A 23,285-nucleotide genomic window follows, 5' to 3' on the forward strand; every position below is an offset into this window, starting at 1 on the left:
CCGCGGCAGGGCCTGACGCTCACTCCCCAAAGCTGCAGGATGATGTCCTGGGTCCCACGCACCACTGCACTGGTTGCAGAGGGGAAACTGAGGCACGGGAGGCTGCTCAGCCCCCCTCCCGGCCTGAGGCAACGATGATTTCCCTCTTCACCGGCCTCCAGGCAGGTGTGGGGGGAGCTGGTCCCCATCCCCTCTCCTCCAGTGGGGCGTGCTACCTGCAAGAGCCATGCAAGGGCTGTGCAAGAGCCGTGCAAGAGCTGTGCTGCAGCCGTGCATAGCCGTGCAGAGCAGTGCAGGGTTCGCAATACAAAGGTGCCGGGCGCCCGTGCCTCAGTTTCCCCTACCACACCCCGCTGTCCCGGGGGGGAAGAGTCCCCTGGGTCGCGGCCGGGGCTGCATCTCCAGGGGCCCCGGCCGCCACCGCTGCCCACCGGCCCCCCCAGCCGTGTCCCCCCGCCCGTGGGTGCCGGGGGCTCGGAGCGGGTCCCGGCGGCCGCGCTCCACGTGGAGGGGGGGCGAGGGGGCGGGGCCTCAACACTGGGCGTGGCTACAGCAGTGGGAAGGCGTGGCTAGGGGCAAGGGGCGTGGCCGGGGCCGGCGGCGGAAGTGGGGGGGCGTGGCGGCAGCGCGGCCGTCGCCGCGGAGGAGGGAGGGAGCCGTGGCGGCGGCGGCCGTGGCCGTGTGAGGGCGGCGGCGGCCCGGCCCGGCCCGGCCCGGCCCGGTCCCGGCGAGCCATGCGGCGGCCGTAGCCATGCAGCGCGCCGAGCTGCGGGAGGGGGAGGCGGCGGCGGCCGCCGCGGCCTCCTACCGGGTGCTCAGCCGCCTGCTGGGCTATGGGGCCGGGCCGGAGGCGGGCGCGGCGGGCGGCGCCGTTACCGGCGCGGCGGGCGCGGGGCCGTTGGGCCCCGGCGGCGGGCGGCTGCCGGCGGCGGCGTTGCCGGGCGGCGGGGCGCTGCGGGGCCCGCGGCCGCCGCCGCAGCTGATGGTGTTCCGCAACGCGGCGGAGGGGCGGCCCGGCGAGGAGGGCGGCCCGGCGGTGGGAGGCGGCGGCGGCGGCGGCGGGGGCCCGGCGGGCGGCGGCGGCGGCGAGCTGCTCTGCCCGCGGCACCGCTGCGCCCTGGAGCCCAAGGCGGCGGCGAGGTGGGGGGCCGCGCCGCCGGGCGGGCTGGAGCTGCAGCTGGCGGCGCTGGGGCTGCGGCCGCCCGGGCTGGGCGCGAAGGGGCCGGCGGGCTGCCCCTGCCCCTGCCTCGGCCCGCCGCCGCCCGCCGGGCCCGCCGCCGAGGAGACCAGCGACGCGCTGCTGGTGCTGGAGGCGCTGGAGCCCGACGAGGCCGGGAGCTGCTCCGAGGAGGAGCCGGGTTCCCCCGGCCGCGGGGCCGCCCGCGCCGCCGGGAGAGGAGCCACCGGCACCGGCTCCGCGCCGCCGCCCGCCGCCCCCGGGGGAGCCGGCCCCGGCGCCAGGAAGGGCTCGCTGAAGATCCGCCTCAGCCGCCTCTTCCGCACCAAGAGCTGCAGCGGCGGCTCGGCCACCGGGGACGCCGCCGCCGCCACCGAGGGCCGGCGCACCGGGGAGCTGCCTGTCTCGGCCGGTAGCCTGACCGACGTCTGCGGGGCCCGCGGCCGAGAGCAGGAGGCGGGCAGGTACGGGGGGATCCTGAGCTGGGCGGCCGGGGGGGGGGGGGGGCTGCCCCCCCGGCCTGGGGGCGCCCGGGGGTGGGTGGTTTTGGGGCAGTCGGGGGTTGCGGGGAGCAGCCGCCTGCGTTGATGGCAGCCAGGGAGATCTTGGGGTTGGCGGCAGGCAGGGTGCGAAAGCCGGGCGTGCGTCATGTCCCCATGGTGCAGGGGGAGAAGGGGTGCTGGTGCCGTGACGCCTTGCTGGAGGGTGACCGCGAGGCTCGGGTGCCATCCCGCAGCTGGGCACCTTGCCCGTCCATCGGCTCCGAGCTGGGCTCAGGCCTCTTCTGAGCAGCTGCCGAGGCTTCGTCTTTCACACGGGGTCAGCGAGCACAGCTGGAGCCCAGGAGGGGCAGGCGGAGGAGGAACACATCGCTCCGGGCCCTGCATCTGCAAAGGGGATGGCGGAAAAACGTCTGGGAGCAGGACTGGTGAGGCGGTGCATGGCTCGGAGGAGCCGCTGGAGCCCCGGGATGCTGCAGGCGCCGGCCGAGCGAGGAAGTGGTGTGCCCCGGGAGCGGTCTCTGGTGACTCTGCGCTGAGACCCAAGGGACTGGTGTTTCCTCTCGCCCTCCTGCGTCTTGCAGAATGATTTCCTGAGGCTCGCGAGCGTTGCAGTTGGGCTCCAGCCTTGGTGGTGGTGGGTGCTGCCAAGGGGGCTCTGCTCTCCCGATGTTCTCCTGGTGCTCCGTGGCAGGGCATAGCTGGAGGAAGCGTTGGCAGCCAGAGGTTGGCTGGGTCGTGCGTTAGGCTGGAGGGACAAATCCTGGGACCTGCTGGTGTGGGACCCTGCGCACCCGCCCTGTTCCTCAGCCCTGTTCCATCAGCTCCGGCACTCCTCGGCTGCTCGCCCTGCCCCAGCCTCGTGTTTCAGCAGAAGACACGAGCTGCTTGATACCAGCTGGGCAGCGTACAGGGCTGATCAGGGCCAGGCTCCGGTAGGGGTGGGCCTCCTGTGCTCCAGAAACCACTTTCTGTAGTGTTTCCAGCAGCAGAACTGAAATTCCTCGTGGAGGGCGCAGGGAGAGCCTGCCCAAGGTCTGTGCAGCCAGCCCGGGAGCAGCATTAAATAATTGAATGGACTCTGAGTATTACAGCACAGTCCTTGCCCCGTGGGGTTAATTAACCTCATGTAAGGTTTTTGGGGTGTGTTGTCTCCTCAGTGCAGCTGAAGACCTGTTGATGGGCGAGCAGGAAACTTTCTCCAGCCTTGCTCTGAAGATGCTGACCTTGGGTCAGGTGCGACCTGCAGCACTGGCTTGTGGTGACTGGGCACTTCGGCAGCCCAAAAGGCAGCCAGGCTGTAGCGGAGGCCAAAATTACCTCCCCTTTGGAGCAGAGGATGGCTTCTGAGATGGGGCGGCCTCAGCTCCCGTGTCAGCTCCCAGCCCTGCAGCTGGTCGGGGTGTTTGAGTCCTCCCTAGAGCTCGTGTGCCCGCGGGGAGCCTCACTTTTGCATGTGGGGCGGTGAAGCAGTTTTGTACAACGGCTTCATTCCCCACAAATGACTAAAAGGGCCTCAAACGGTAGCCAGCTGAGTTGCCTGTAATGACATAATGTTTTGCTAATGGGCTTGTGGTTTATTCGGTCCTTGTGCTTGATGAGAGCGAGGAGTCCTCAGGACCTCCCAGCGCTGGGATTAGGCGGTGGAGAGTTGGCAGCGGTGTCCTAGCAGGTTGGGAGCAGAGGAGCACCGTATCGCTGCCCGGGTCTTCCCTTTGGTGGGGGAGTTTAATGGTCACTTCTTGTGCTCCGGCGTCGTGCAACTCCGCCGCACTAATTAGGCGGCATTTTAACAAAGGTTACTTCAAGGTGCCTGATGCAGCAACTCTTGTGGTTCAGGGATGACTTTGCTGCTTCCAGTTCCAGGAGTCCCCTCCTGCTGACGAGGGATTATTTGAACGATGCTTTTTGCTCCTGTGGAGCACAGCTCCTGCGCTGGTGGGATGCGGGGCGGGTGTGCTCGGGGCCGGCATCTCTCCTGCCCGAGGCTGCGCGTTGCCGGGACCGTCCCTGCTGGCCCCGGAGGCCTGGCCCTGCTCTCGTCAGCGAGGACGAGTGGTTTGGGATGCCCACGCTCTCATGAGCAGGTTAGATGCAGTTTAGCTAAGCTGGGCTTGCTGGGAAGTGAACGTTTGGCCTCAGCAGATGCTGCTTTTCTTTTCCTCTCCTCTCCTGGTTGCCCTGGTCCCCCAGTTCAGAGATAAGTACTGCAGTGACTCGATTTTCTGCCGTGGTCTTTGCTAGACGTAATACCACGCTGGTGAATGCTGTCTGCTACTTTGCGCCCGTCTTCGTTGGTTGATTGGGGAGGGAAAAAAAGCTTTCCTTGGTTCTGCTAAGAGCTGGAGGCTGTTGCCTCCCAACCTGTAACCCCCATCAATATAGGATGGATCTGGCATTCACCGTGAGCCGCTGCTGCAGTCGCTCGTGGCTGACAAGGTGGGCTCAGGGTAACTTTTGGGTTAATTCATGGCTCTGCTTGCTGTCGAGCTCTTGTTCCTGACTCGCAAGTCTCTCTGCGGGCTGGCGGTGAAGGGTGCTCCCTTGCTCTGCGGTGGGTGTTATCTAGTCCGACTCTTTTTTTAAACATCCGCAAGAAGCAGAATTCCTGGTATTTGGAGTTGCTGCCCAAGCTTCCCATCGTGCTGCCGGTCCTGGAGGCAGCAGGGTGCAGCTTTGCCTCCCGCCCGCAGCAGCAGTTAGGAAGGAAACCAGCCCCATTATCTAAAATCAATAGTTGGGCTCTGCTGAGCTGCACCCAGGGCCCGAGTGGTGATATTTAAAGGTTGCATCAGTGAAACGGCTTTTTTTTTTTTTAAGCACTTTGTGCTGCAGAGGTAATCGGAGGGAAGGGGGACAGGGTTAGGCGCCCGTTCTGCAGACGGATGGGTGCAGCCATACCTGGGCGGCAGCCGGCATCTGCTGCAAGTCGCTTGCCAGGCTGGTACCCAAGTCTTGCAAGTTAGCTGTGTGGCCGACCCTGGGTTTTTTTAACATGTCTCTGTATTATTACATGCATAAAGTAGCACGTAGCCGGCCTGGGTGGCTGGGTAAGACTTGCCTCAGTGTTAACAGGACAGCGATTTGGGACGAGCGAAGGAAGTGCCGGCCGCTAAGGCAGTAGCCACAGCTATTGCAGAACTGGTGGGTAACGGACCCTAAAAATCCTTATTTGCTGGAACCTGCGGGGTTTCCCAGTTTTGTGTGCATGAATCCTTGCAGAATCTGTCCGTGGCGTTCCTGAATGGCAATGTCCACCTTTGGCTTTTTCCAGCTTTGCAGGGCTGGGCTGATCCAATGCAGCAGCGTTCAGGTACTGGTGACACGTAATTACTTCTCCGTGGGTTTCAGCGTCGTTTGGAGATGGCTGCAGAACCTGGGGGCGGGAGGAGGAAGTATGGAAGTACGTTGTTTTGGTGGAGATTGAGTTGGGAAGCGGAGGATTCAGTCCATGTGAATCGTTTCTTGCTCTTGCCCTGCTGCTGATGTGAGCTTGCTAGAAATGAGAGATCTCAGAAACTGATGGCTGTAAAATGCTGGCATAAAATGTAGCTGGTTTGGTAACAGCAAAATGCCAGCAATGCTCCTTTCTGTCTGGCCTAGTGGGTGGGAAGAGAGCTGTTACTACATTATGAGGTTAGTTGATATTAGTCCAGAAGTGTAATTTTGTATGTGCATGTGTGGCTGATAATTGGTGAATTGTTCTCCTTCAGGGAAAAAATCCAACCCTCAAATAGGTAAGAGGGTTAAAATGAAGAGAGGCTTAAAATGAAAACACTTCCGAACATTTTAATGGGACTTTATATATCAGGATGATGAGTGTTCTTAGTATGTTGATTTGCAGACTTACAGTATGACACATTTATTCACAGCTGTGTGACGCAGTGATGTGTCTGGACACAAACAAGAGGAGCATTTGGTCTGCCCCGTGAGAAGATGCGGGTGCGCCCGTCTGCTCTGCACGGCAATACGAGACGGGAGCTCGGGTTTCTTCTCCCTGTCGGGCGGCTGAGTTGCATCTGCTCGGTGCAATCCTTCCTGAAGGGTGGCGGTCCTTGCTCAGAGCTGGTTTCATCTGAAGCTTTGCCCAGGTTTCGCAGGAGGCTGCGGGCAGAGCTGGGGTCTGAAGCCCGAGACAGGTTCAGGGTTCAACCGCTTGCTGGGAGGAGGTTGGAGGGTGAGGAAGACGTCCAGGAGGAAGAGTGTCAGCGCTGTAACAGCCTGCTTGCAGTGGAAGTGGGGTTCTGGGTGGTGAGTAGAGCTGGTCTCTGAGCTCCTGTAGATCTTGGTGGATGCAACAGGACCAGTTTCTCTGGCCAGCACAGTGCAGTTGCGCTATTTACCTTGGAGTAGCCTTGTCTGACCCAGGACAGACCTGCAGACCGATAGGGACTGCCCAGTGCTGGGATGGGCGTTGCGCGACGGACTGTGGGTGCTGGAAAGACCTTTGTCAAAGCTGCGGCACGAGAGGGCTGCGCTGGTGCTCAGCTTTGTTCTTGTGCTCTCCTCTTAGGTGGGGGTGAGGTTCTGGCACCAGGGACGCATTTCTCTGCTCCCCTCAACCACAGATTCAAGTCCTGGGGGTGCCATACTCTGTGCCTCAGTTTACCAGCTGGATCTGGGTAAAACCCTTTAGCATTGCAGTAGGGAAGGCGCTGGAAGGAGTGGTTTTGTGTGGGGAGAGCACAGGGCTGGCTACAGCGTTGTTATAAAACCGCTGGTTTGGAAAGCAGGCTTCGCGGGAATTGCTGGCATTCCGGGGTCCTTATCAGAGGTGCGTTTTTGGCTGTTTCCATCCATCTCAAGGGCTCTGGGTTTAGCTCGCCTCCCCTTCCCCTGCATTTTGAAACCCTTTGGGGAGACGGTGTCCTGCAAACGCAGCGCGAGGGCATTGGACGCGCTGGCTCTAGGCACAACCCCTGATTGCGCAGGGACCCAACCTGTTTGTCGAAGGCATTTGGCAATGCCTGATCCAGAGAAATAGCGTGACGTCTGTTGTGAAAGAGCTTCTTGGCTCCGGTTACCATACTTGCTTGGGGTTTTTCTTTCCAAAGACTTTATTAATTACCTAGTTAGAGGTTTGCTTCATAGCAGGACGGAGACCTAGCTTTACTGGTTGACTGCCCTACTTAGGCCAAAGCACTGCTCTAGGAGTCGAATAAACACGCAGCGTTGAGCTGTCTCGCGCTTCTGTAAGGAACGGTGAAGTTCTCCTGGTTTGAGAAGGTCAAACGATGTTTTCTTCTGGCGGGATGCAGCGAGTCTCCTCCTCTCTACTAACAATGTTTTTCTTATTTCCAATAGGAAACACAGACTGACAAGAACTCAAAGTGCCTTTTCCCCGGTTGTGTTCAGCCCCCTCTTCACAGGTAAGGATTTGAAAGATTTACAGTATGGCGTTTCATTTTGCCATGAAAAGAGCAGCGTGTGCTTAACGGTAGACGCTGAATGTCGCCTCCACGTGCAAACTGGGGTCTCTGTGAAGAGTCTCTGTGTCCTGCTTGGCCTCAAACCCTGAACAAGAGGAGCTGTAAAGAACGTGGCTGTTGCACGTCAGCGTTTTGCAATTCCTCCTGTTGAAACGCAAGTTTGAGTTGCGTTTTCGGAGGTGAAGGTCTGCGCAGGGCTGTTTGCATCCAAGTGGTTTGGAAAATCCCCTATAGAGCAAGTGCAGTTCGGTGCTCCCCTCCCGTGGTTTGTAGACCAAGCCGCGCTTCCCACCCGGACCGCGCACCCACGTCAGCGGCTCTGCTGCGTGACAGCTACGAGAATTGAAACCTCTTTTGTGGAGCACCGCCACCTTCTTCTGCATGTTTCCCCCTTCTCCCCGCATCCTGCTGGTTTCTGACCTTCCCTTTTCTGCTGGGGGGGGAAGTTGGCTGGTTTATAAATGGTGCGAAGGGGAAGTCTGCTCTGCTGGTGGCTGCAAGCTGTAGTACTGAAAAGCTCCTAGTCATGGTCATGTGCCTCCTGTGGTGGGGGCTCATAGTCAAAACAGTCCTAGCCACAGGGCTTGGGGCTTCCTTGGGAGAATCCCGTCTCAAGACTTGCGTGATTAGGAATCGAAGGTCACAAGTGAGTATTTGTCAGCTGTGTGGGGTTTTATGTGGCTTGTTATGAAGGTCAGATTCGAAATAAATCCATGTTGAGGGTCTTACTGCAGGGCAAAGGAATCAAACTATGATTGTGTGGTGATAGCTGCCTTAGGAGGAGCGGTGGGTAGAGCTGAAAGCCTCCTCTTGCTGCTGGTGCAGGTGTTTGGCAGCAGAGAGCGGCCGGAGCGCTCGGTGCAGGAGCTGGTGTTTGTTTTTTTGTTCCTGGGTAGGGTGAAGCCCTCTTTGGAGAGCAGCGGTGAGGGCTTTCTGAGAACTGGTTGAAATTTCAGAGAAGTGATCTTCAAGGCAGAGCATTCGTTTGACTTGCCTGAAACTGGAAGCTGCTGATCTGCTCCTGCGGTTTCGTGTAGCTCATTGAGCTCTTGCAGAAGTGGAGTCACTTGGGGGTAATTCAGCTGTGGTGCTGCTTGTCCTCTTCTCCATTCCCGCATCCCTTCAGCTGATGTCCTGAGAGCGGGGCAGCGTGCAGAGGACGTGCTCCTCGTGCCAGCCCCGCTGGCTTCCTGCAAGCGTCATGTGCGTTTATTTAGCAAATTAAGGCTGGTGAAAGCAAAAGCTCCTTCTGCTGCTTTGTCAGCTGTTGCTGGGGGAAGTGGTGAGTATAAACTCTGTAATTCTGCGTGCTGGTGACGGGGGCACGTGGATGTGTGTGCAGAGCTGCTTTCCCTCCAGAGAAACTGCAGGAGTTGACAAGTTTTTGCTTTAAATTTGGGAAATTGATTTGATTAAATGCTAGCTTATCATGTTAACTGTTTTTAAAATGACTTATGTCAATTTTTGCCAGTTGGTGGAATACTGGCAGTGCCCTCGTAGGAGCTTTTCCTCTGCAGAAGACCCTTGAAGCGTCCCCAGAGTGAATGTCTGGATTTTAATCGCTCTGGTTTGTTGTTGACTTCTCCAGTCTTATGCAGCTGAGGACTTGGTTTCTTTAATGGCTGCTGTAGAGGTGATTTTCTGAGTCTGGGACCACCAAAGTGGGACAGAATTCAAATGTCTGGCCCGACTCGCGTGGTTTTCTTGGTGATTTGCCTTCAGGTTAGCGTGTGGGGCGAGCGAAGGTCTTTGGGAAGGCTGCCCTCGCCTTTCTCGCCGCTCCTCGGGCACCTCTGGAAGTGCTGCCATTGCACTCCTGCCACTGCAGCTCCTGCTGCCTTGGGGAGGATTTGAAAGCTGAGTTACTGCAACCCCTCTTAGTCTGGTCGTCTTTTGGTTTTGTTTGTACGAGGCGAACGCAGCCCAACCTACACGGCCACTTTATTTTCAGGGCGTGGAAATGAAAAGTGGCTGTGTGCATGCGTGTGCGCTCACACCCATAAGTCCCCCAGGGAGAAGGTACCTCGGATAATAAACAACCCTAAATACTCCTCTTAACATTGCTTATTAATAGATAGGAGTTTTGAAAGCCGAAGGAAGCTGAGTCAATATTGTCCTGTGTAATGTGGGGTAAATACATTGTCAGGTACTTACCAAGAGGCGAGTGACGCCGTGTACGGTATCTGGAGCAGAAGAGGAGTTCCCTGCCCACAGGAATTAAAATCTAAGGCAGCCAGATTTCCTTGTCCTTGAGACCATGGTTCAGGTGTTCGGGGTGATTTGGTTTATGTTGGTGGTTCATCAGAACCTGGTTAGACTGATTTTTTTGGGAAAAAAAAAAAAATGCCTTGGCTGTGGTAACAGCACTTAGGGTCTCTCTTTGGGATTTAGGTGTTTTCCTTTTGACTCTGTATCAGTCCAATACTGGCCTTGATTTGATGGCTTTGACCTTGATTTGATGCCTTCATTTCTCTCCCATGATTTTTGACTGATTTTAAGCTTCTCTGGTTTTAAGTTAGACATCTTAGTTTGTGTCATTATTTTCTCCAAGCGGTATCCTGGATCCAGAGCCTTTGGGCTTCAGTGAATTCCAGCTATTTAGTATAAAAGCCTGTCCAGCTCCCTTATATTAATTGTAAGATCTGGTACCCTCATGGCCTTTAGGGTAGAAGGTATTTCTGTTTGATCATCTAAGGTGTTAACAGGAGCATTATAGCAGAGTCCTGTGCCGGTGGGTGCCACGTAGACCTGTGAAACCATTTCCCAAGACTATATAAAGTGCCAGCGCTGTGCACCATTGATGAGCTCTGCTTGATACGTGAGCTCGGTGCTGAAAAGGTCTCGCCGTGCCTTCCTCATCACGTCCTCCTGGCCTCGGGGGGCTCAGGCACATGTACGGGTGTCCGTCGTTCCCTTCTGCCTGACCTTTGAGCTGCAGAGCTGATCAATGTCTCGAAAGCGGTGCAGCAGGGAAACTTGATTTGAAAACAGCTAATGAGATCGTCCTCCAAACCCTGCAGAGGTTCCTGCCCCTTCCCTCTCCCCCTGCCTCCCCGCGCTCCGCCTCTGCATGCCCCGGAGAAGGCGCAATACTAACAGTCTTGCTCCACCAACCTTCAGGTGAAACAGTGTCACTAGTGGACGTGGACATCTCTCAGCGAGGACTGACCTCCCCTCACCCTCCGACTCCACCACCTCCACCACGAAGAAGCCTCAGCCTGCTAGGTACCGTCCTGGAGAGCATCCCCTGCCGTGCGTCCCTACGGGAGCTTAGGAGCTGCCCCTCTGCCCTTGCAGGGATGGCGGAGGAGCATCCCGAGGGTCGCTGCCCGCTCGTCTGACCCGTAACGGGCCTGCTCGCCCTTCCCTGGCAGAGGATTTTTTGCTGTTTGTTGAAAGCTTCGGTGTTTCTCTTAGGTCAGCCAGGAGGGGAGGGCGGTGGTGGAGCAATGTGAGGTGGGAGGTAACGTGCTGGTTTCATAGCATTTCTGCTGCTTTCGGAAACTTTCCTCCCTTCCTACCCATCGCCCAGTGAGGCCGGTTCCACCCTGTGCTCTCCAGTCGGTGGGAGTGGAGGCTCCCTGGGAGGCTGCTGCGCCAGGAGCCTGGCTTAGCTGCTCTGCATCCTCCTCTGCAGGAGGTTCCTCTGAGCAGGAGCAGCTTGGGGGGGTAAAATCAGCCTTAGTGGGCAGCACCTTAAACCGCACGTCCCTCGTGCGTCTGTGAAATCTGTAAAAGCCTGTCTCGTGCCGCAAGCTGCGTGCGAGGAGCTCGCTGGGCTGGAGAACGGACTCCTCCGCTCCAGGAGCGCCTGTGAGCGTGCCCGTGTGCGCGCGAGGCTCCGAGCCGGTGTGAAGCGGCAGCAGCCACTCGCGCTCAGAAGCGAGAGGAGAGGATGCTGAGCTGCCGGCGGGAAGCTCCGTCTTGGCTTCTCCGGGCAGCGCCGAGTGCCGGTTTGCTCGGGCTGCGTTGTCAGGCGCTCGCTGGCTTTCCTGTTCTCTGAATCTCTCTTGCCTCTGTTCTCTCCTAGATGATATCAGTGGGACGCTGCCTACGTCTGTCCTAGTGGGTCCAATGGGCTCCTCCCTGCAGTCTTTCCCTCTGCCTCCGCCTCCTCCGCCCCATGCCCCAGGTCAGCTTAGCTTTAGCAGCAAGGCTCTGGCTTTCCCTTCAGGCATCTGGACGTTGGGGGGTCTCTTGGTCAACTTTAAAGGCTGCGCTTTGGGCTTTAACAGCAAGGGTGCTGCCTGCATTGCCCGCTCGGGGAGGTGCGGTCCTGCGCTGCTGAGTGCTCAGCACTGTTGTGTCAAGGCTCTGGTTTCCGCGTGGTGTGGCTCTTCTTGCCCACGGTAGTTTTGCTGAAGCTGGTGATTGCACCAGCTTTATCCGCAGTTCAGCATCTCCCGTTTTCTCTGGTTCCTCTTGGGTTCAGCAGAAGCGCAGCCCGCCCCGACTTGTGCTGCGTCACATAACGTGTTAATGAGCGTCAGCGATGTCGGAAAAGAGCCGTGGGAGCAGGGCTCAGTGCCGGAGCCCCGGCTCTGACAGCCAGCCTGGCGCGCGGTCCCACTGAACAGCACACGAGGATGTTTCCTCTGCATTTACCCCTTTTGCTTTTGGTTTCCTTCAGGACCCAGAGGGCTTTAACTGCCCCTTTTTCAGGATGCCTGCTGATTCCTTCCAGCCTGTGCCGCCGGGCCTTCCCCTGCCTTCCCCCCGAGCTAGCATAAGGAATTAGCAGGAGAAGGCACTGGGTTAGTCACCTTGGAAGAGCCAGGCCGTGACTCCCGCTGTGTCCTTCACAAGGACGTCGTCCTTCCGTCGGTCAGCCCAGCTTCCTCCTCCACGCTGCAGCTCTGCCCCCCCGCCCTGATCTCCAGAGCCATGCGAGGGGGACGGGGCGACTCGTCCTTGGGGTGAGCTCCCCGTGGGTGACCGTGGCCCGGGCTGTCTCTCCCTCTGCAGACGCCTTCCCACGGATTGTCCCGCTGCGGCCGACGGAGGCGATGCCCGGCCAGCCCGCCCCGCACCTGCAGTGTCCGCTCTATCGCCCGGACTCCAGCAGCTTTGCAGCCAGCTTGCGAGAGCTGGAGAAGGTAACGGTGTGGGCAGCCAGAAGGAGAGGGCTGCAGGTCTAGGCCCTGGTTTTGGGGACTGACCATCCCTTTTACAGACTTGGGAGCATAAGATTAGGATAGGACTGAAAAAAAGACCTCCTGCCTTTCTCCCAGTGAGTCCAGAAAAGCATTTTGTTGTGCGTGGAAGGGACGTCGTAGTCTCATCTGTTCTTTCGCCACTTCTGGCTGGTGAGGGATGTGATGGTGTGCTCTCATCCAGGAGCAACGAGTCCCGACCATCCATACTCCTGGGTGGATACAACCAGACACTTCCATTTTGGCATTTAAAGGGAATTAACAATAAGCAAATCCTATTGTGTTTGGGTGCTGATAAAAATCTTTCGTGCTAGTATCTGCTGACGTTCTGGCTGTCTCTTTTCGTAGTGCGGGTGGTACTGGGGACCGATGAACTGGGAGGACGCAGAGATGAAGCTGAAGGGGAAGCCGGATGGGTCCTTTCTGGTCCGAGACAGTTCCGACCCCCGTTACATCCTGAGCCTCAGCTTTCGGTCGCAGGGCATCACCCACCACACCAGGATGGAGCACTACAGAGGTAAGAGCCACGGGCGGTTCTGGGGCTGCTGCTGACAGCGGAGGGAGGCTGGGGACCAGTCTGATGACCAGGTCCCAAAGCAGCGCTCTGGGCAGAGCTGGCGGAAGAGGGGGAGCAGCAGCAATGTGTCCTCGCTCTTGTGTTGAGGTTCTGCAAGAGGCCTCAGAAGCTGCATTTGACTTTGTTTCTTGTGCCTTAAGCAGCGACTCTCCTTACAACTCTGAAAAATTGGGGAATACAAGAGTTCCCTGAGCCTGTCCTCAGGCCTTGCGTTGGAAAACTGGACTCGAAAATGATGATGGTGGGGTTTTTGAGATCCCGCGTCGCTGAGGTGTGATGTACAGCAAGAGTCACCATTTGTAGCTGTCAGTCCTTCCCAAAATGAAGCTCGTTTCCCTGTGAAACGAGAAGCGATCTCTTGATGTCGTGGCTCGTCCCCTTGCTTTGTTCCCCCCCTGCCCGAGGGATGCTCGGGGGGGGCACCAGCTGCAGTCGGTCCCAGGCTCAGGCTTTAGCTCCGCTGTGGCGGGTCTTTATTCCGAGAACTCCTGGCCCGCTGTTCACAGCCTTTCTTCCTGCCGCGCTCCCCCTCCTGCGTGAGCTGCTTCTCACCTCGCCCACACGCTTTGTCTGCTCATCTTCCGCGTGGTTTTCTGCATTGCACCCCGGTGCAGACAGCTGTCCTCAGGCCGAGTAAAATGCCCGAGAGGCTCCGCGCACGGGGCGGGGGGAAGCTGCCCAGTGGACGAGCTTTAATAACAGCTGCCTAGAGAGCCTTGTCATTAAATATGCCTGCAAATAATGGGTTCGGAGTCTTCCCAGCCAACCTGCTGGAGAAAACAGTGGTTTGCAACCTTTCAGAGCAAAGCTCGTCTTTTTCTCCGTTTTGCTCTTGCCCCAGGGATGCTGCTGTTGTCTTCTTCCACCTCGAGTGAAACCTGGCAGCACTTCTGGTCTCGAGCCCCCCTGATGGAAAGATGCCCCAGCATTAATTCCAGCCCGTTTAGAGCCAGTTCCCCTGTCCCCAACCATTGCGTAAGAAGGAAGGATTTTCATCACCCTGTCCTTACAGAAATTACGAGAAGCTCTTGCGGCTGGAGGAGATGTGAGGCTGCCTGCACAGTGGATACTTTTTCATAATTGAGTTCTGGAGCAAACTTCTCTTGCTGCTGGTCTGGTTTCTTATTTTGGGGCCGGGATACATCCGTGCTCGGAGCTTCCTTAGCCAGGTGTCCTTCTCTTCCCTCAAGCTGTCCCTCTTGCTGCGTGGGTGGAGGTTGGTGCTGCCACCTTCCCTAGAGCAGCCGCGGCACCGCATCAAGGATTTCATTTGTGGGTGCAGTGCTTCGGTCTGCGTCGGCAGCCCCGTGCTCCCCCCAGGACTGGCTGCCTTGTGCTGAATGTGCTGCGGCACCGAGGAAAACTGCAGACCTGAGCACTTTGATGAACCAATGATGATGACAAATGGTGAGGCTGGGGGAATGGTAAGAGATAAATGCTTGACCTTCAGGTTTCAGGTAGATGAGAGGAAGAAACCAGAATTTCTTTGTCTCTTTTTAAGCGGGCCGGGGAGGCTGGTGTTTGTGCTTTGTCCTTTGCATCTACTGGCCGCTTCTAAGGGCTCGTTCGGATCCGAGGTTCCCAAGAAGAATTACTTATTTTTGTGCTTGCTGGATGTTTAGCAGGCTGCAGCACAAAGAGGCCGTGAGACTGGTCTGACTTGAGGCTTAAACTTAACCTATTTAGAGACCTGTAAACAGGTTAGAGGGCCTGCTTTCCCTGTGTTGCCCATCTCCAGTTTCATTGTTTGCCGCTCGAGCTCAGTGCGTACGTCGTGTCGGGCGGCAGCGTAGGGAGGACTCTGTCGGTGTATCTTGACCCTGGTTCTAGCTTGACAGTAATTTGAATTAAGGTGTTTGAAACAGCTGGCAAGAACATGAAGCTGCTCCCGTGCCTGCTTTGAAATAAGTGGTCCTTGACAGCCAGCGGGCTGGCAGAAGAGGGCTTCAGCACCTGGATCACTGTTTTTGCATACCTCTGTGTGTGGGCTTAACCGCTCTGATGCGCTAGCTTTCTTTGGGAGTGCTGCTGATGGGATACTGCGGAGGAGCAGGGGCATCTGCTAACGCCCTGTTAAAATATGTTTTGATAGTTTGTTTTAGACCCAGCAGTCGTTGCAGGCTGTTTACAGGTTCAGGCAAGCGTGACTTGTGGCCACGCTTGGGTTACAGCGGTCTCGTTGTCGTGTCTTTCTGCGTATCCTCAACTCTTGGAGAGCACTGGTTCCAGTGGAACAGCATCCTTGCAAGCTGGTGCCACTGGTGTTTCCTCTTAGTGCCCTGCCTTGTCCCAGCTCTACGAGAAGTCGTTAGCCTGGGGCGTTCACCTGGTCCTTGAGAACATCAGACTCGTGACTAAATGTCTCCTCTTGCCACCAGTGCTCCTATAACGTGCAACCTTTTCTGTTCTGTTGGAAGGGACCTTCAGCCTGTGGTGCCATCCCAAGTTTGAAGACCGCTGCCAGTCTGTGGTGGAGTTCATAAAGAGAGCGATCATGCACTCCAAAAACGGGAAGTTTCTCTACTTCCTCCGATCCAGGGTTCCAGGTGAGTCTCCCGCTCTGAGTCTGGGGATGTTTTGCTCTGTGATTAGCTGCTGGTCTGTCCCAGAGAGCCACTTTAACGTGGCTTTGCTCTGCTGCGCTCAGCGCCCTGGTCTGCGTCCTTGCCCACTGACTTCTCGGAAGGATCCTGAGGAGCAGATCTCTCGCCCAGCAGCTGCACCACTTACTCGTGGTGGTAAGGAGACTTCCCAAATCTTTCTTTCCAGGAGCAGGGGAACGTGGTGCCATCTCACACCATGACAAATGTAGCTGGAGACTGGAAAGCTACTCCCTCAACAAGCAATTATTTGGCTACTAAAACTCCGCTTTCTTCCCTCCCCCCGTCTCAGTTCTGTTCTTATGAACCGCTCCATGCTTTGCAGTTCCCAGTTCTCCCTTAGCTGAGACCCACCTGGGGCTGTCGAGGGGAGAGACGTGAAGCTGAGCGTGTGGGAGCGTTTCCAAGTGTGAGCTCAAAGTGAGCCTCAGGCGATAGATACTGTAGATTCGGAGTCCCTGGGGGGGCCGTGGTGCCAGAGCCCATCGACAGGCAGGAGCTTGCAAGGAAGGAGGGAGTGTGAGCGAAGCTTTGTTGAAGCATGTTTAAACGCTTGCTGTTGGGATTGCAGAGTGCTAGTTTCCCCTTCCATCAAACTCTGCTTCCTTAAATGGGTTCACATCTCCCTCCTGCTAAATCTGGGCAGGCAACTGGACCAGTATCTATTTTTTTTCCTGGTGTACCAGAAAGCTAGCCAAAAAATCCAATGTGAAAGGAAGGGAAGAGTCTGCCAAATAGGCAAATATGCCCCTTACTTGTGAGAGAGCAACAGTGGGGGACAGAATTTGGAGGGCGGGTGAGCAGTGATGCTCTGAACAGAACAGAGCAGGAGTGGGAAGGCTGCCATGGTGAGAGGGGTGGCGGCCGTGCAGCGGAGAGGGGCAGGACTGGGAAGAGTGTGAGGATTGCAGGTGAAATTATAGTAAATTTGCTCCCTGTCCCTATTGCCGTCCTGCCTGCAGGCCCTGATGATGACGGCGACCTCTCCGTGGCTCTGCAGCATGGAGAGGATTCGGCCCAAAGAGTTTCTGGTCTAGAGAGGCTGGAGGGGAGGAGGGCTGGGATGTTCCCTCCTCAGGGTTCCCGGCAGCGCTGCCGTCACAGCCCAGATCTGTTCAGTGTTGCCCTCTGCTGCAGACACCGCCAATAACTGGAAAGCTGATTTATAACATGGCCATGCTTTGGGGAGAAGAGGGATGTAAAGCTGGTTTTGCAATGTACCCTGCCTTCAAAAAATCCTTTCAAGTTAAAGGTACTTTACCTTCCTGATCCTGAGATCTCTTCCTCTCGAGAATAGGGCTTGTGGGCTTAGGACTCCAGGCAAGTACCTTGGAAAGGACTTGATCTAGAAAAATATCCTTGAAAAAGAAAATATGCTCCCCAAAGAGCGCTGTGCCCCTGCTGAGGAGTCCCTTGCCGCCTGGTCCCCGCTGGGCTGCTGGCCCCGGGTCCTGCACCTCCCCGTCTGGCGGCAGCGCGGGACCTGGCCGCTTCTTGGAGTCGCTGTGCCTTGATCCTTGAAAAACAAAGTCTCACACTGGTGCCTGATTTTTAGTGGGGGAATATGTAGGATCTGCATCTCCCCGGTGTGCTCGTTAGTGCTGTCCCCCTGCTGAAATGTTAACTGCTGCTCAGAGGAGGGGGCCGTTTCCAGCTCGCATCTGGCCCTGGCAGCGAGGCGTGTGGCTCGCAGAGTGTGCGGAGCTCGTGCTGCGTCCCTGTAGTCGCTGGCTGAGCTCCCAGAGGCTAATTCCTTTTTGGTGGGAGAATAAGAAGCGGGGGGAGAATCCAGCCTTCAATTGATTGCTGTTCTTCGCTTTCTGAAAAGCTGGCTCGCAGCTTCCTGAGCTGCCTGGAGCAGTTTTGAGCCCATCTTAGTGTGAAGAGCTTTCCCTTTTCTCCTTTCACTCCGTTGCCCTCACAGGCAAGCCAGCAGGAGGGGGTTAGAGTGTAACTAGCTTTGAATCCTTCTGTAAAGACAGATAAAACCTTGTGCTGTGAATGAACCCAGCTCCCAAATATCCTCCCTAGTGCTCCTGCCGACCTCTCGGTTCTGTGGGCTCGATTGTTGCTCTTAACTTTGGGGGAGGAGGAGGTTGTGGGGCGGGGGGCGGCTGGATGCAACTCGCTTCCAGCCCTGCGAGGTTGCTCCCTGTGCGGGGAGCTGGCTCGAGCGAAGCTGCCGCCGCCTCTGCCTTTGTGCCCAGCCTCGTGACCCCAAGAATGAGCAACTCTGGCGCAGCTTGAGCTGACCAAATCCCCCAGCTTTTTAATGCCTTGCTAGAACTACCCAGAGGGTTATGCAGAGCCAAGCCTACGTGCCGGTCATGCTGCCTGCCTTCTCCTTTGGCTTTCTTCTGCATCCTTTCAAAACCCTGTTGCTTCTCTGTATAAAGTGACGCTTCGTCTACTGCTCCTGGGAGAGGGGGGTGGTTAGGAGCTCGCGGTGTCCCAGGCTCTGCTTTTCCCCAGCCACCCCGTAACATCAGCCCTGTTGTTGCCTTGTGAGGAAGGCTGGAGATGTTTTGCACCCAAAGGGGTATCGCCCCTGGAAGGTTTGGCTCCCCAGTCCCAAGCGACTCCAAAGCGGTGGGCTCCTGGGGAGATCTGCTGTCGGACGCAGCCTTGCAGAGAGCTCCGGTTCCCAAGAGCCAGCTTTTCCTTTCTGAATCGGTAGCCCTTCTTTTCTATTGTCACCAAGATTGCTTTTTTTTTTCCCCAAGGTCTCCCTCCAACGCCTGTCCAGCTCCTGTATCCAGTCTCCAGGTTCAGCAACGTCAAATCCCTTCAGCACCTTTGCCGCTTTCGGATCAGGCAGTTGGTCCGAATAGACCACATCCCCGAGCTCCCGCTGCCCAAGTAAGTCTCGAGGACTGGCCTGGGGACGAGTCTCTCTGGTTTCCTCCCCGACCCTCGCCGCAGCAGGCAGCGAGAAGGCGTCTGTATCTGCAGCAAGGGCTCTGGGGGGGAGTAGTTGACTTCTTCAGCCTTGGGACAGGGAGATAAATGTCCTGTGGTGTGCAGGGATGCATGCGGGAGTGGTGACCAGCTCAGGAGCGAGGTGTTATCTGCCGGTGCCACAGCCTTGGGGTACAGGCTCCCGTTGCTGCGGGAGGTGACTGGGCTGGGGGAGAGGTTCTGGTTGTCCTTTGCAGAGATTCGCATGGTTGTGGCTCAGGGTTAAAGCTTCTGCCCGTACCTTCCCAGGCCCCTGATCTCCTACATCCGCAAGTTCTACTACTACGACCCACAGGAGGAGGTCTATCTGTCGCTGAAGGAGGCTCAGCTCATCTCCAAACAGAAGCAGGAGACCGAATCCTCCACGTAGCGAGGCTGCCTCGCCCTTGTTGCTGTCACTGATGGTACGTGTGTGCTGCTGGTCCACGCGCCGTCCCGTGGGGTCAAACGTAAATCGCTCTGATTTGCAAAGAAAACACAAAACCCTCCTGAAGAAACCGTGGCTGTTCACTCCGTTGTCTTTTACCATGGCCCAGCTTTCCTTGGGGAGGGGAGCAAGGCTTCTGTTGCTTTCTCGTGCGTATTTGTGCCCACACAAGCCTGTGCTCACTCTTGTGCCGAACCGGCTGCAGTCTGGGGCAGATCCTGCCGCACCAAGCGGGCTGTTTGATCCCTCTCCCTTCTCTCTTCCCCACTAGGAATTTGATTGTTGCCATCCTGTTGCCCGAGTCAGGCTGTGGTGGGAAGGAGGCACGCGACGGCGACGCCTGCTTCTGCGGTGCCGCTTCTGCTCTCAAGCTCTTTTGTACAGAGAAGAGGGTTCAAGACTCCTAAGAAGCCCAGCAGAACGGGAACGAGAGCCTCGGCTCCTGGCTGAGGGAGAGGGGTCTCGGAGACAGCTGAGCCCAGCTCGCAGGCTCCTTGCGGAACAAAGAATGTCATGGCACTATTTACAATTTTTTGAAAGTTTTATTTTTGATGTCTTTTTTTTTTTTATTTTCAGCATGAGAAATACTGTCTTATGATCAGCTGAATTTTATTATCCTCCCTTGGAAACTTCAAGGTGGGGAGAGACAGAGAGAGAAGGGGACTCTAGGAAGATCATCTGCTCCGGGCAATATGGCAAGACTGTTCGTTGGCCCTCACCAAGAGGGGATGCGGCCGGAGAGCTGCTTGGAGGCAGACGGAGCCAGAATCAGGTGCAGCTACATGGAATAACCTCTGGGGAGCATGGAGCTCTGAACAGCGGGCAGCTGCACAGCTCCCCTGCTTTCTAGGATTTGGGAGAAGAGGACCGAACCTAGTCTTGGGCAGCTGAGCTTTGCAACTGGATTTGCAGGATGGTCCTATATGCTTTTAAGTTGGGTCCGAGGAAGGAGGAGCACGTGAGCCATTTGGATGTCCTGGAGCCTTCTGCCAAAGGGAATGGTTGCTGCTGCACTGGGGAGCAAGGGCTGCTCCTCTGAGGAGGCGTTGTTCCCTTAGCAAACACTGGAAGATTTCGCTGAACCTCTGCGATACGTGGAAGGAAGGTGGCAAAGCTGTTGCTGTAGCTGTTCCAGCAGTCCATGGACCAAAGGTACTTGCTATAGTGATCTCAGTCTTTCAGAGCCGTGGGCCATGCACTTTTAGCCTTTCTCTGGCTGCGTCCAGAAGCTGTGAATGAAGAGGCTTTCTGTAGAGCTGTGAAGGATCCTGACCAGGAGTCGCTGGGGCATTAAGAGGCACCTTTGGGGCGACTTGGAGCAAGAAACAGATAACTGAGGGTTCTTCTGGAACAGCATCTGATATCTTCGAGCTTGCTTGCTGCTTCCTCCTCTTCCTGGGATGTCCATGGAACCACAGCAGTTCAGAAACAGTAAAGCCAAGAGAGGTGGGAGCTCTTGCTGTGTTTCTGGGCTTGGCACGGGCTGAAATATTGCCCCCCCCCCTTCAAATGCTGGTCTGCTGTTTCATCCACTGCAGCAACTGCAAAGAGTTTGCATTTCATGGTGAAGTTTAAAGTTTGCCCGAAGTGATGCTGGGAAGTCTGGAGAAGCATCTTTCCTCCTGTATTTAAACGAGCAAGCGTTCCTGTGCTCTCAACCCGAGCGAAGGAAACGCTCCATCCTGCGCAGGGTGGTCTGAAAATGCGACGTTGCGTGTGGCCCGGGTCTCCGGATCTGAGGCGGGTGCCCTGTGAGCTGGCCGCAGTCACTCAGGAGCTGCTAGGACTTTGGTCCTGCCCTGCAGAATGATCTGTGTCCTTGAATTGGACACAGTCGTGCGGATCTTAAAGCAGCCTGGAAAAATTCTGATTGTCTGCCTCTGCCAAGCGTTGCTACGAAGGGTGCTAACAAATCCTGCCCTCCCTTTCTTCACCATCACCTCTGGCCTCAGTTTTGGTCTTGGAGAGAAAGTATGTTTTTTAAAAAGGATCTGGCTGCCAGATGAAACTAATAACTAAGCTTCAAAATCTGTAGAAATACCTCATCGGACACTACTCACTACTGACTTTGTGTTGCATTGTCGGGGCAGTGGTTATCAGGAAGGAGGAGCTGCCCCGAGAGGTGCTGAACAGCATATCCCGACCCGTGGTGAAATTGGAGCTGATCTAGTCCACAGCCACCCTGTCCCCTCCGCGCGGGGACCAGCGTTCTCCCCTCCACAGCCGCTGCTGCGCTCCCTCCCCTCGGCTGTAGACCTGCAGCTCGCACCGTTACCAGCGGAGCTGCGAATAAATGCATCTGCTCCGACTAAAACGCGCAGCACGTTGGGCGAATGCCGGGGGGCGGAAAAAAGCATCTGTACTTGTGCGGGTGAAACTCGAATATCCTGCTGCATCTCGGCTGTCCATGTGCTGAAGATTGGAATCTTCCAACTTATCCGTATGCTGGAAGGGAAAACCTTCCCGAGAGCCAAGCCTGGTCTGATGCCTGCAGTGCCCAGCTCCGTGCCCGTGAAGAAGGCTCTCCTGTCAAGCCTCTCTCCAAAAAGAGGCCCCGGGGGCAAGGATACGATGGCGTGGGCCGGGGTGTGAGGAGAGGTGATGGCCTGCGGGATGCGTGAAATGGGGGAGCTGCGAGTCTCCCCTTGCCGAAGCCGGGGAGAAGCCGGTCCTCTCCCTAGTGTGATGGTAGTGACAGCATTTTCACTCTTTCCTTCCCCGTTCTGGGATGGAGAGGAGCAGGCTGGGTTTGGGAAGGGAAAGCAGCCGACCTGGAGAGCAGACCAGGGAAAACTGATGCTGGCCAGGCACTGGGAATTGGTGCAAAGCCCGTCCTGCTGATGCTGGGCTTGCCTGGGGTGAAAACGCACACCCCTGCTCTGCGGTGGGTCAGGAGAGCCGTCCTGCACCGCTCCATCCCCTGCCCCGCCGGGGAGCTCCCTGCCCGCCCCCGGAGCTCCCCGCCAGGGTGGATGGGGTGGCTCTGCGGCTTTCGGAGCTGTTGAAGAAGCAGCCAGACTTTAGGGGCAATACTTGAATTTCGTGTATGTGGGCGGCTGGCACTGTCCTTGGGAGGATTTCTCCCAACAGCCTGCCGGTGCTTCCGCTGTTACCTGAACCCTGTCCCCGGCAGCAGCCCTCCCCAAATTGAGGCCAGCAGCAAGGCTTGGGGCCTGTCTGCAGCAGCTGAAATGACGGAGGAAACGTGCTGCGGGGTGTGGGACAGGCTGGTGGGACACCAGCGTGTCACGCTGATGTGCTTGGTGTCAGCTGTGGCTGCACAAGACCCCGCTATCGATCTGCACCCGCAGGAGCGGTGGGGTCGGCTCTGCCATGAAGTGGCAGATGCTCTGCAGCCTTCCCGGCTCTTCTCCACCTCTCCATGCTCCAAGACAGGCAGGGGAGCTGGAGCGTGGTCAGCGCCAGCCTGCGGCTAATAGTGCTGGAGAAGATCCCAAGGTTAACTGTAGTTAACAGCCTTCTCCTGAAATCCGTCTAAAATAAAGCTGTTCCTAGAGTTCCTTCACATCTAGGTGTAAGGGGAAGGAAGGGCTTGATCTGCTGTTCGGGCGTGGAAAAGGTCCAGAGCTTTTATTTCAAGGCTGGACGCGAGTGGAGCAAGCAGGGTGGTCTCTGCCGAGGGCGATGGTCTTCGTGGGCACGGTGAGATGTCAGAGGTGGCTTGGTCCTCACCCCTGTTTGGGGAGGAACATCTAATGTTTGTACCCTGCCTGGAATGGTTTTGTAGGTTGGTTCTGGAGGGTGCTCTCATCCTGCTGATTTGGAAAAAAATTTTATAGCCTCCTTTGTCCAACCTTGAATTCTGCAGAGGTTGTTGCCGTCCTCCTCCTTCTGTCAGGGACGGGAGGCAGGTGAACAATGAAACGGACTATAAAAACTACCAAAGCGCAGAAAGGACCCACGGAAAAGCTCCTTTTTCAGCTGGAGATGGTGCTTTTTCAGCTGGATGGGTGCAGCCTTCAGCCTGGCTGTCAGGTTGGCAAGATCCCATGGCACGGTTTGCTCGAGCCGGCTGCTCTGTGCAGGGCCCCCGCTCCGCTCCCCGCAGCCTGTTTCAAGGTAGGGAATGACCTGGCTCGCTCCGGCAGCGTGAAATTTCGGATGAGCCAGGACAGTTTTCTCCCATGGAAGTTTTCAGCTCCGCATTGACCGCCTTGGGGCCAAAAGAAGGGGAAAAAAATTCATCCTTAGTGGTTTGGGTGGGACCTGCTGCGGGCAGGGTGGGAACCACCTGAGCCGCTGGTGCGAGAGGGACTCGGTGGGTTTGAAAGCCCCAGGCACGGGGCGCTCACATATCTGGGCAGTTTATAAACCCCAAAAGTGTTTTTAATAGGGACCTGTGTTACCCTGCATGTGCCTGAAGGAGCACGTGGGTGCAGGGGGGTGTGCGGGGCTGGGCCCCGGCCGGGCAGGCTCTGCTGCGGGTGATGGTTGGGGCTGAAG

General features: G+C 56.9%; 1 protein-coding gene across 2 annotated transcripts; it reads left to right on the top strand.

Annotated features, from left to right (window-relative positions):
* The first annotated feature begins 636 nt into the window (after positions 1–636).
* On the top strand, positions 637–23,011 carry SOCS7 (suppressor of cytokine signaling 7). Of its 2 annotated transcripts, none has more exons than XM_075171519.1 (10): positions 637–1,641; positions 6,982–7,046; positions 10,227–10,331; positions 11,137–11,238; positions 12,072–12,202; positions 12,608–12,776; positions 15,254–15,382; positions 18,160–18,295; positions 18,644–18,798; positions 19,093–23,011. In XM_075171519.1, exons 1-9 carry the CDS (start codon positions 752–754, stop codon positions 18,762–18,764), a joined length of 1,848 nt encoding a protein of 615 aa, XP_075027620.1. In that variant the 5' UTR covers positions 637–751; the 3' UTR covers positions 18,765–18,798; positions 19,093–23,011. The 2 variants fall into 2 exon arrangements, with proteins under 2 accessions (XP_075027620.1, XP_075027621.1); XM_075171520.1 differs by having other exon boundaries at positions 19,398–23,011.
* Positions 23,012–23,285: the final 274 nt, after the last annotated feature.

Source organism: Calonectris borealis, chromosome 22, assembly GCF_964195595.1.
Source record: "Calonectris borealis chromosome 22, bCalBor7.hap1.2, whole genome shotgun sequence".
Lineage (NCBI taxonomy): Eukaryota > Metazoa > Chordata > Aves > Procellariiformes > Procellariidae > Calonectris > Calonectris borealis.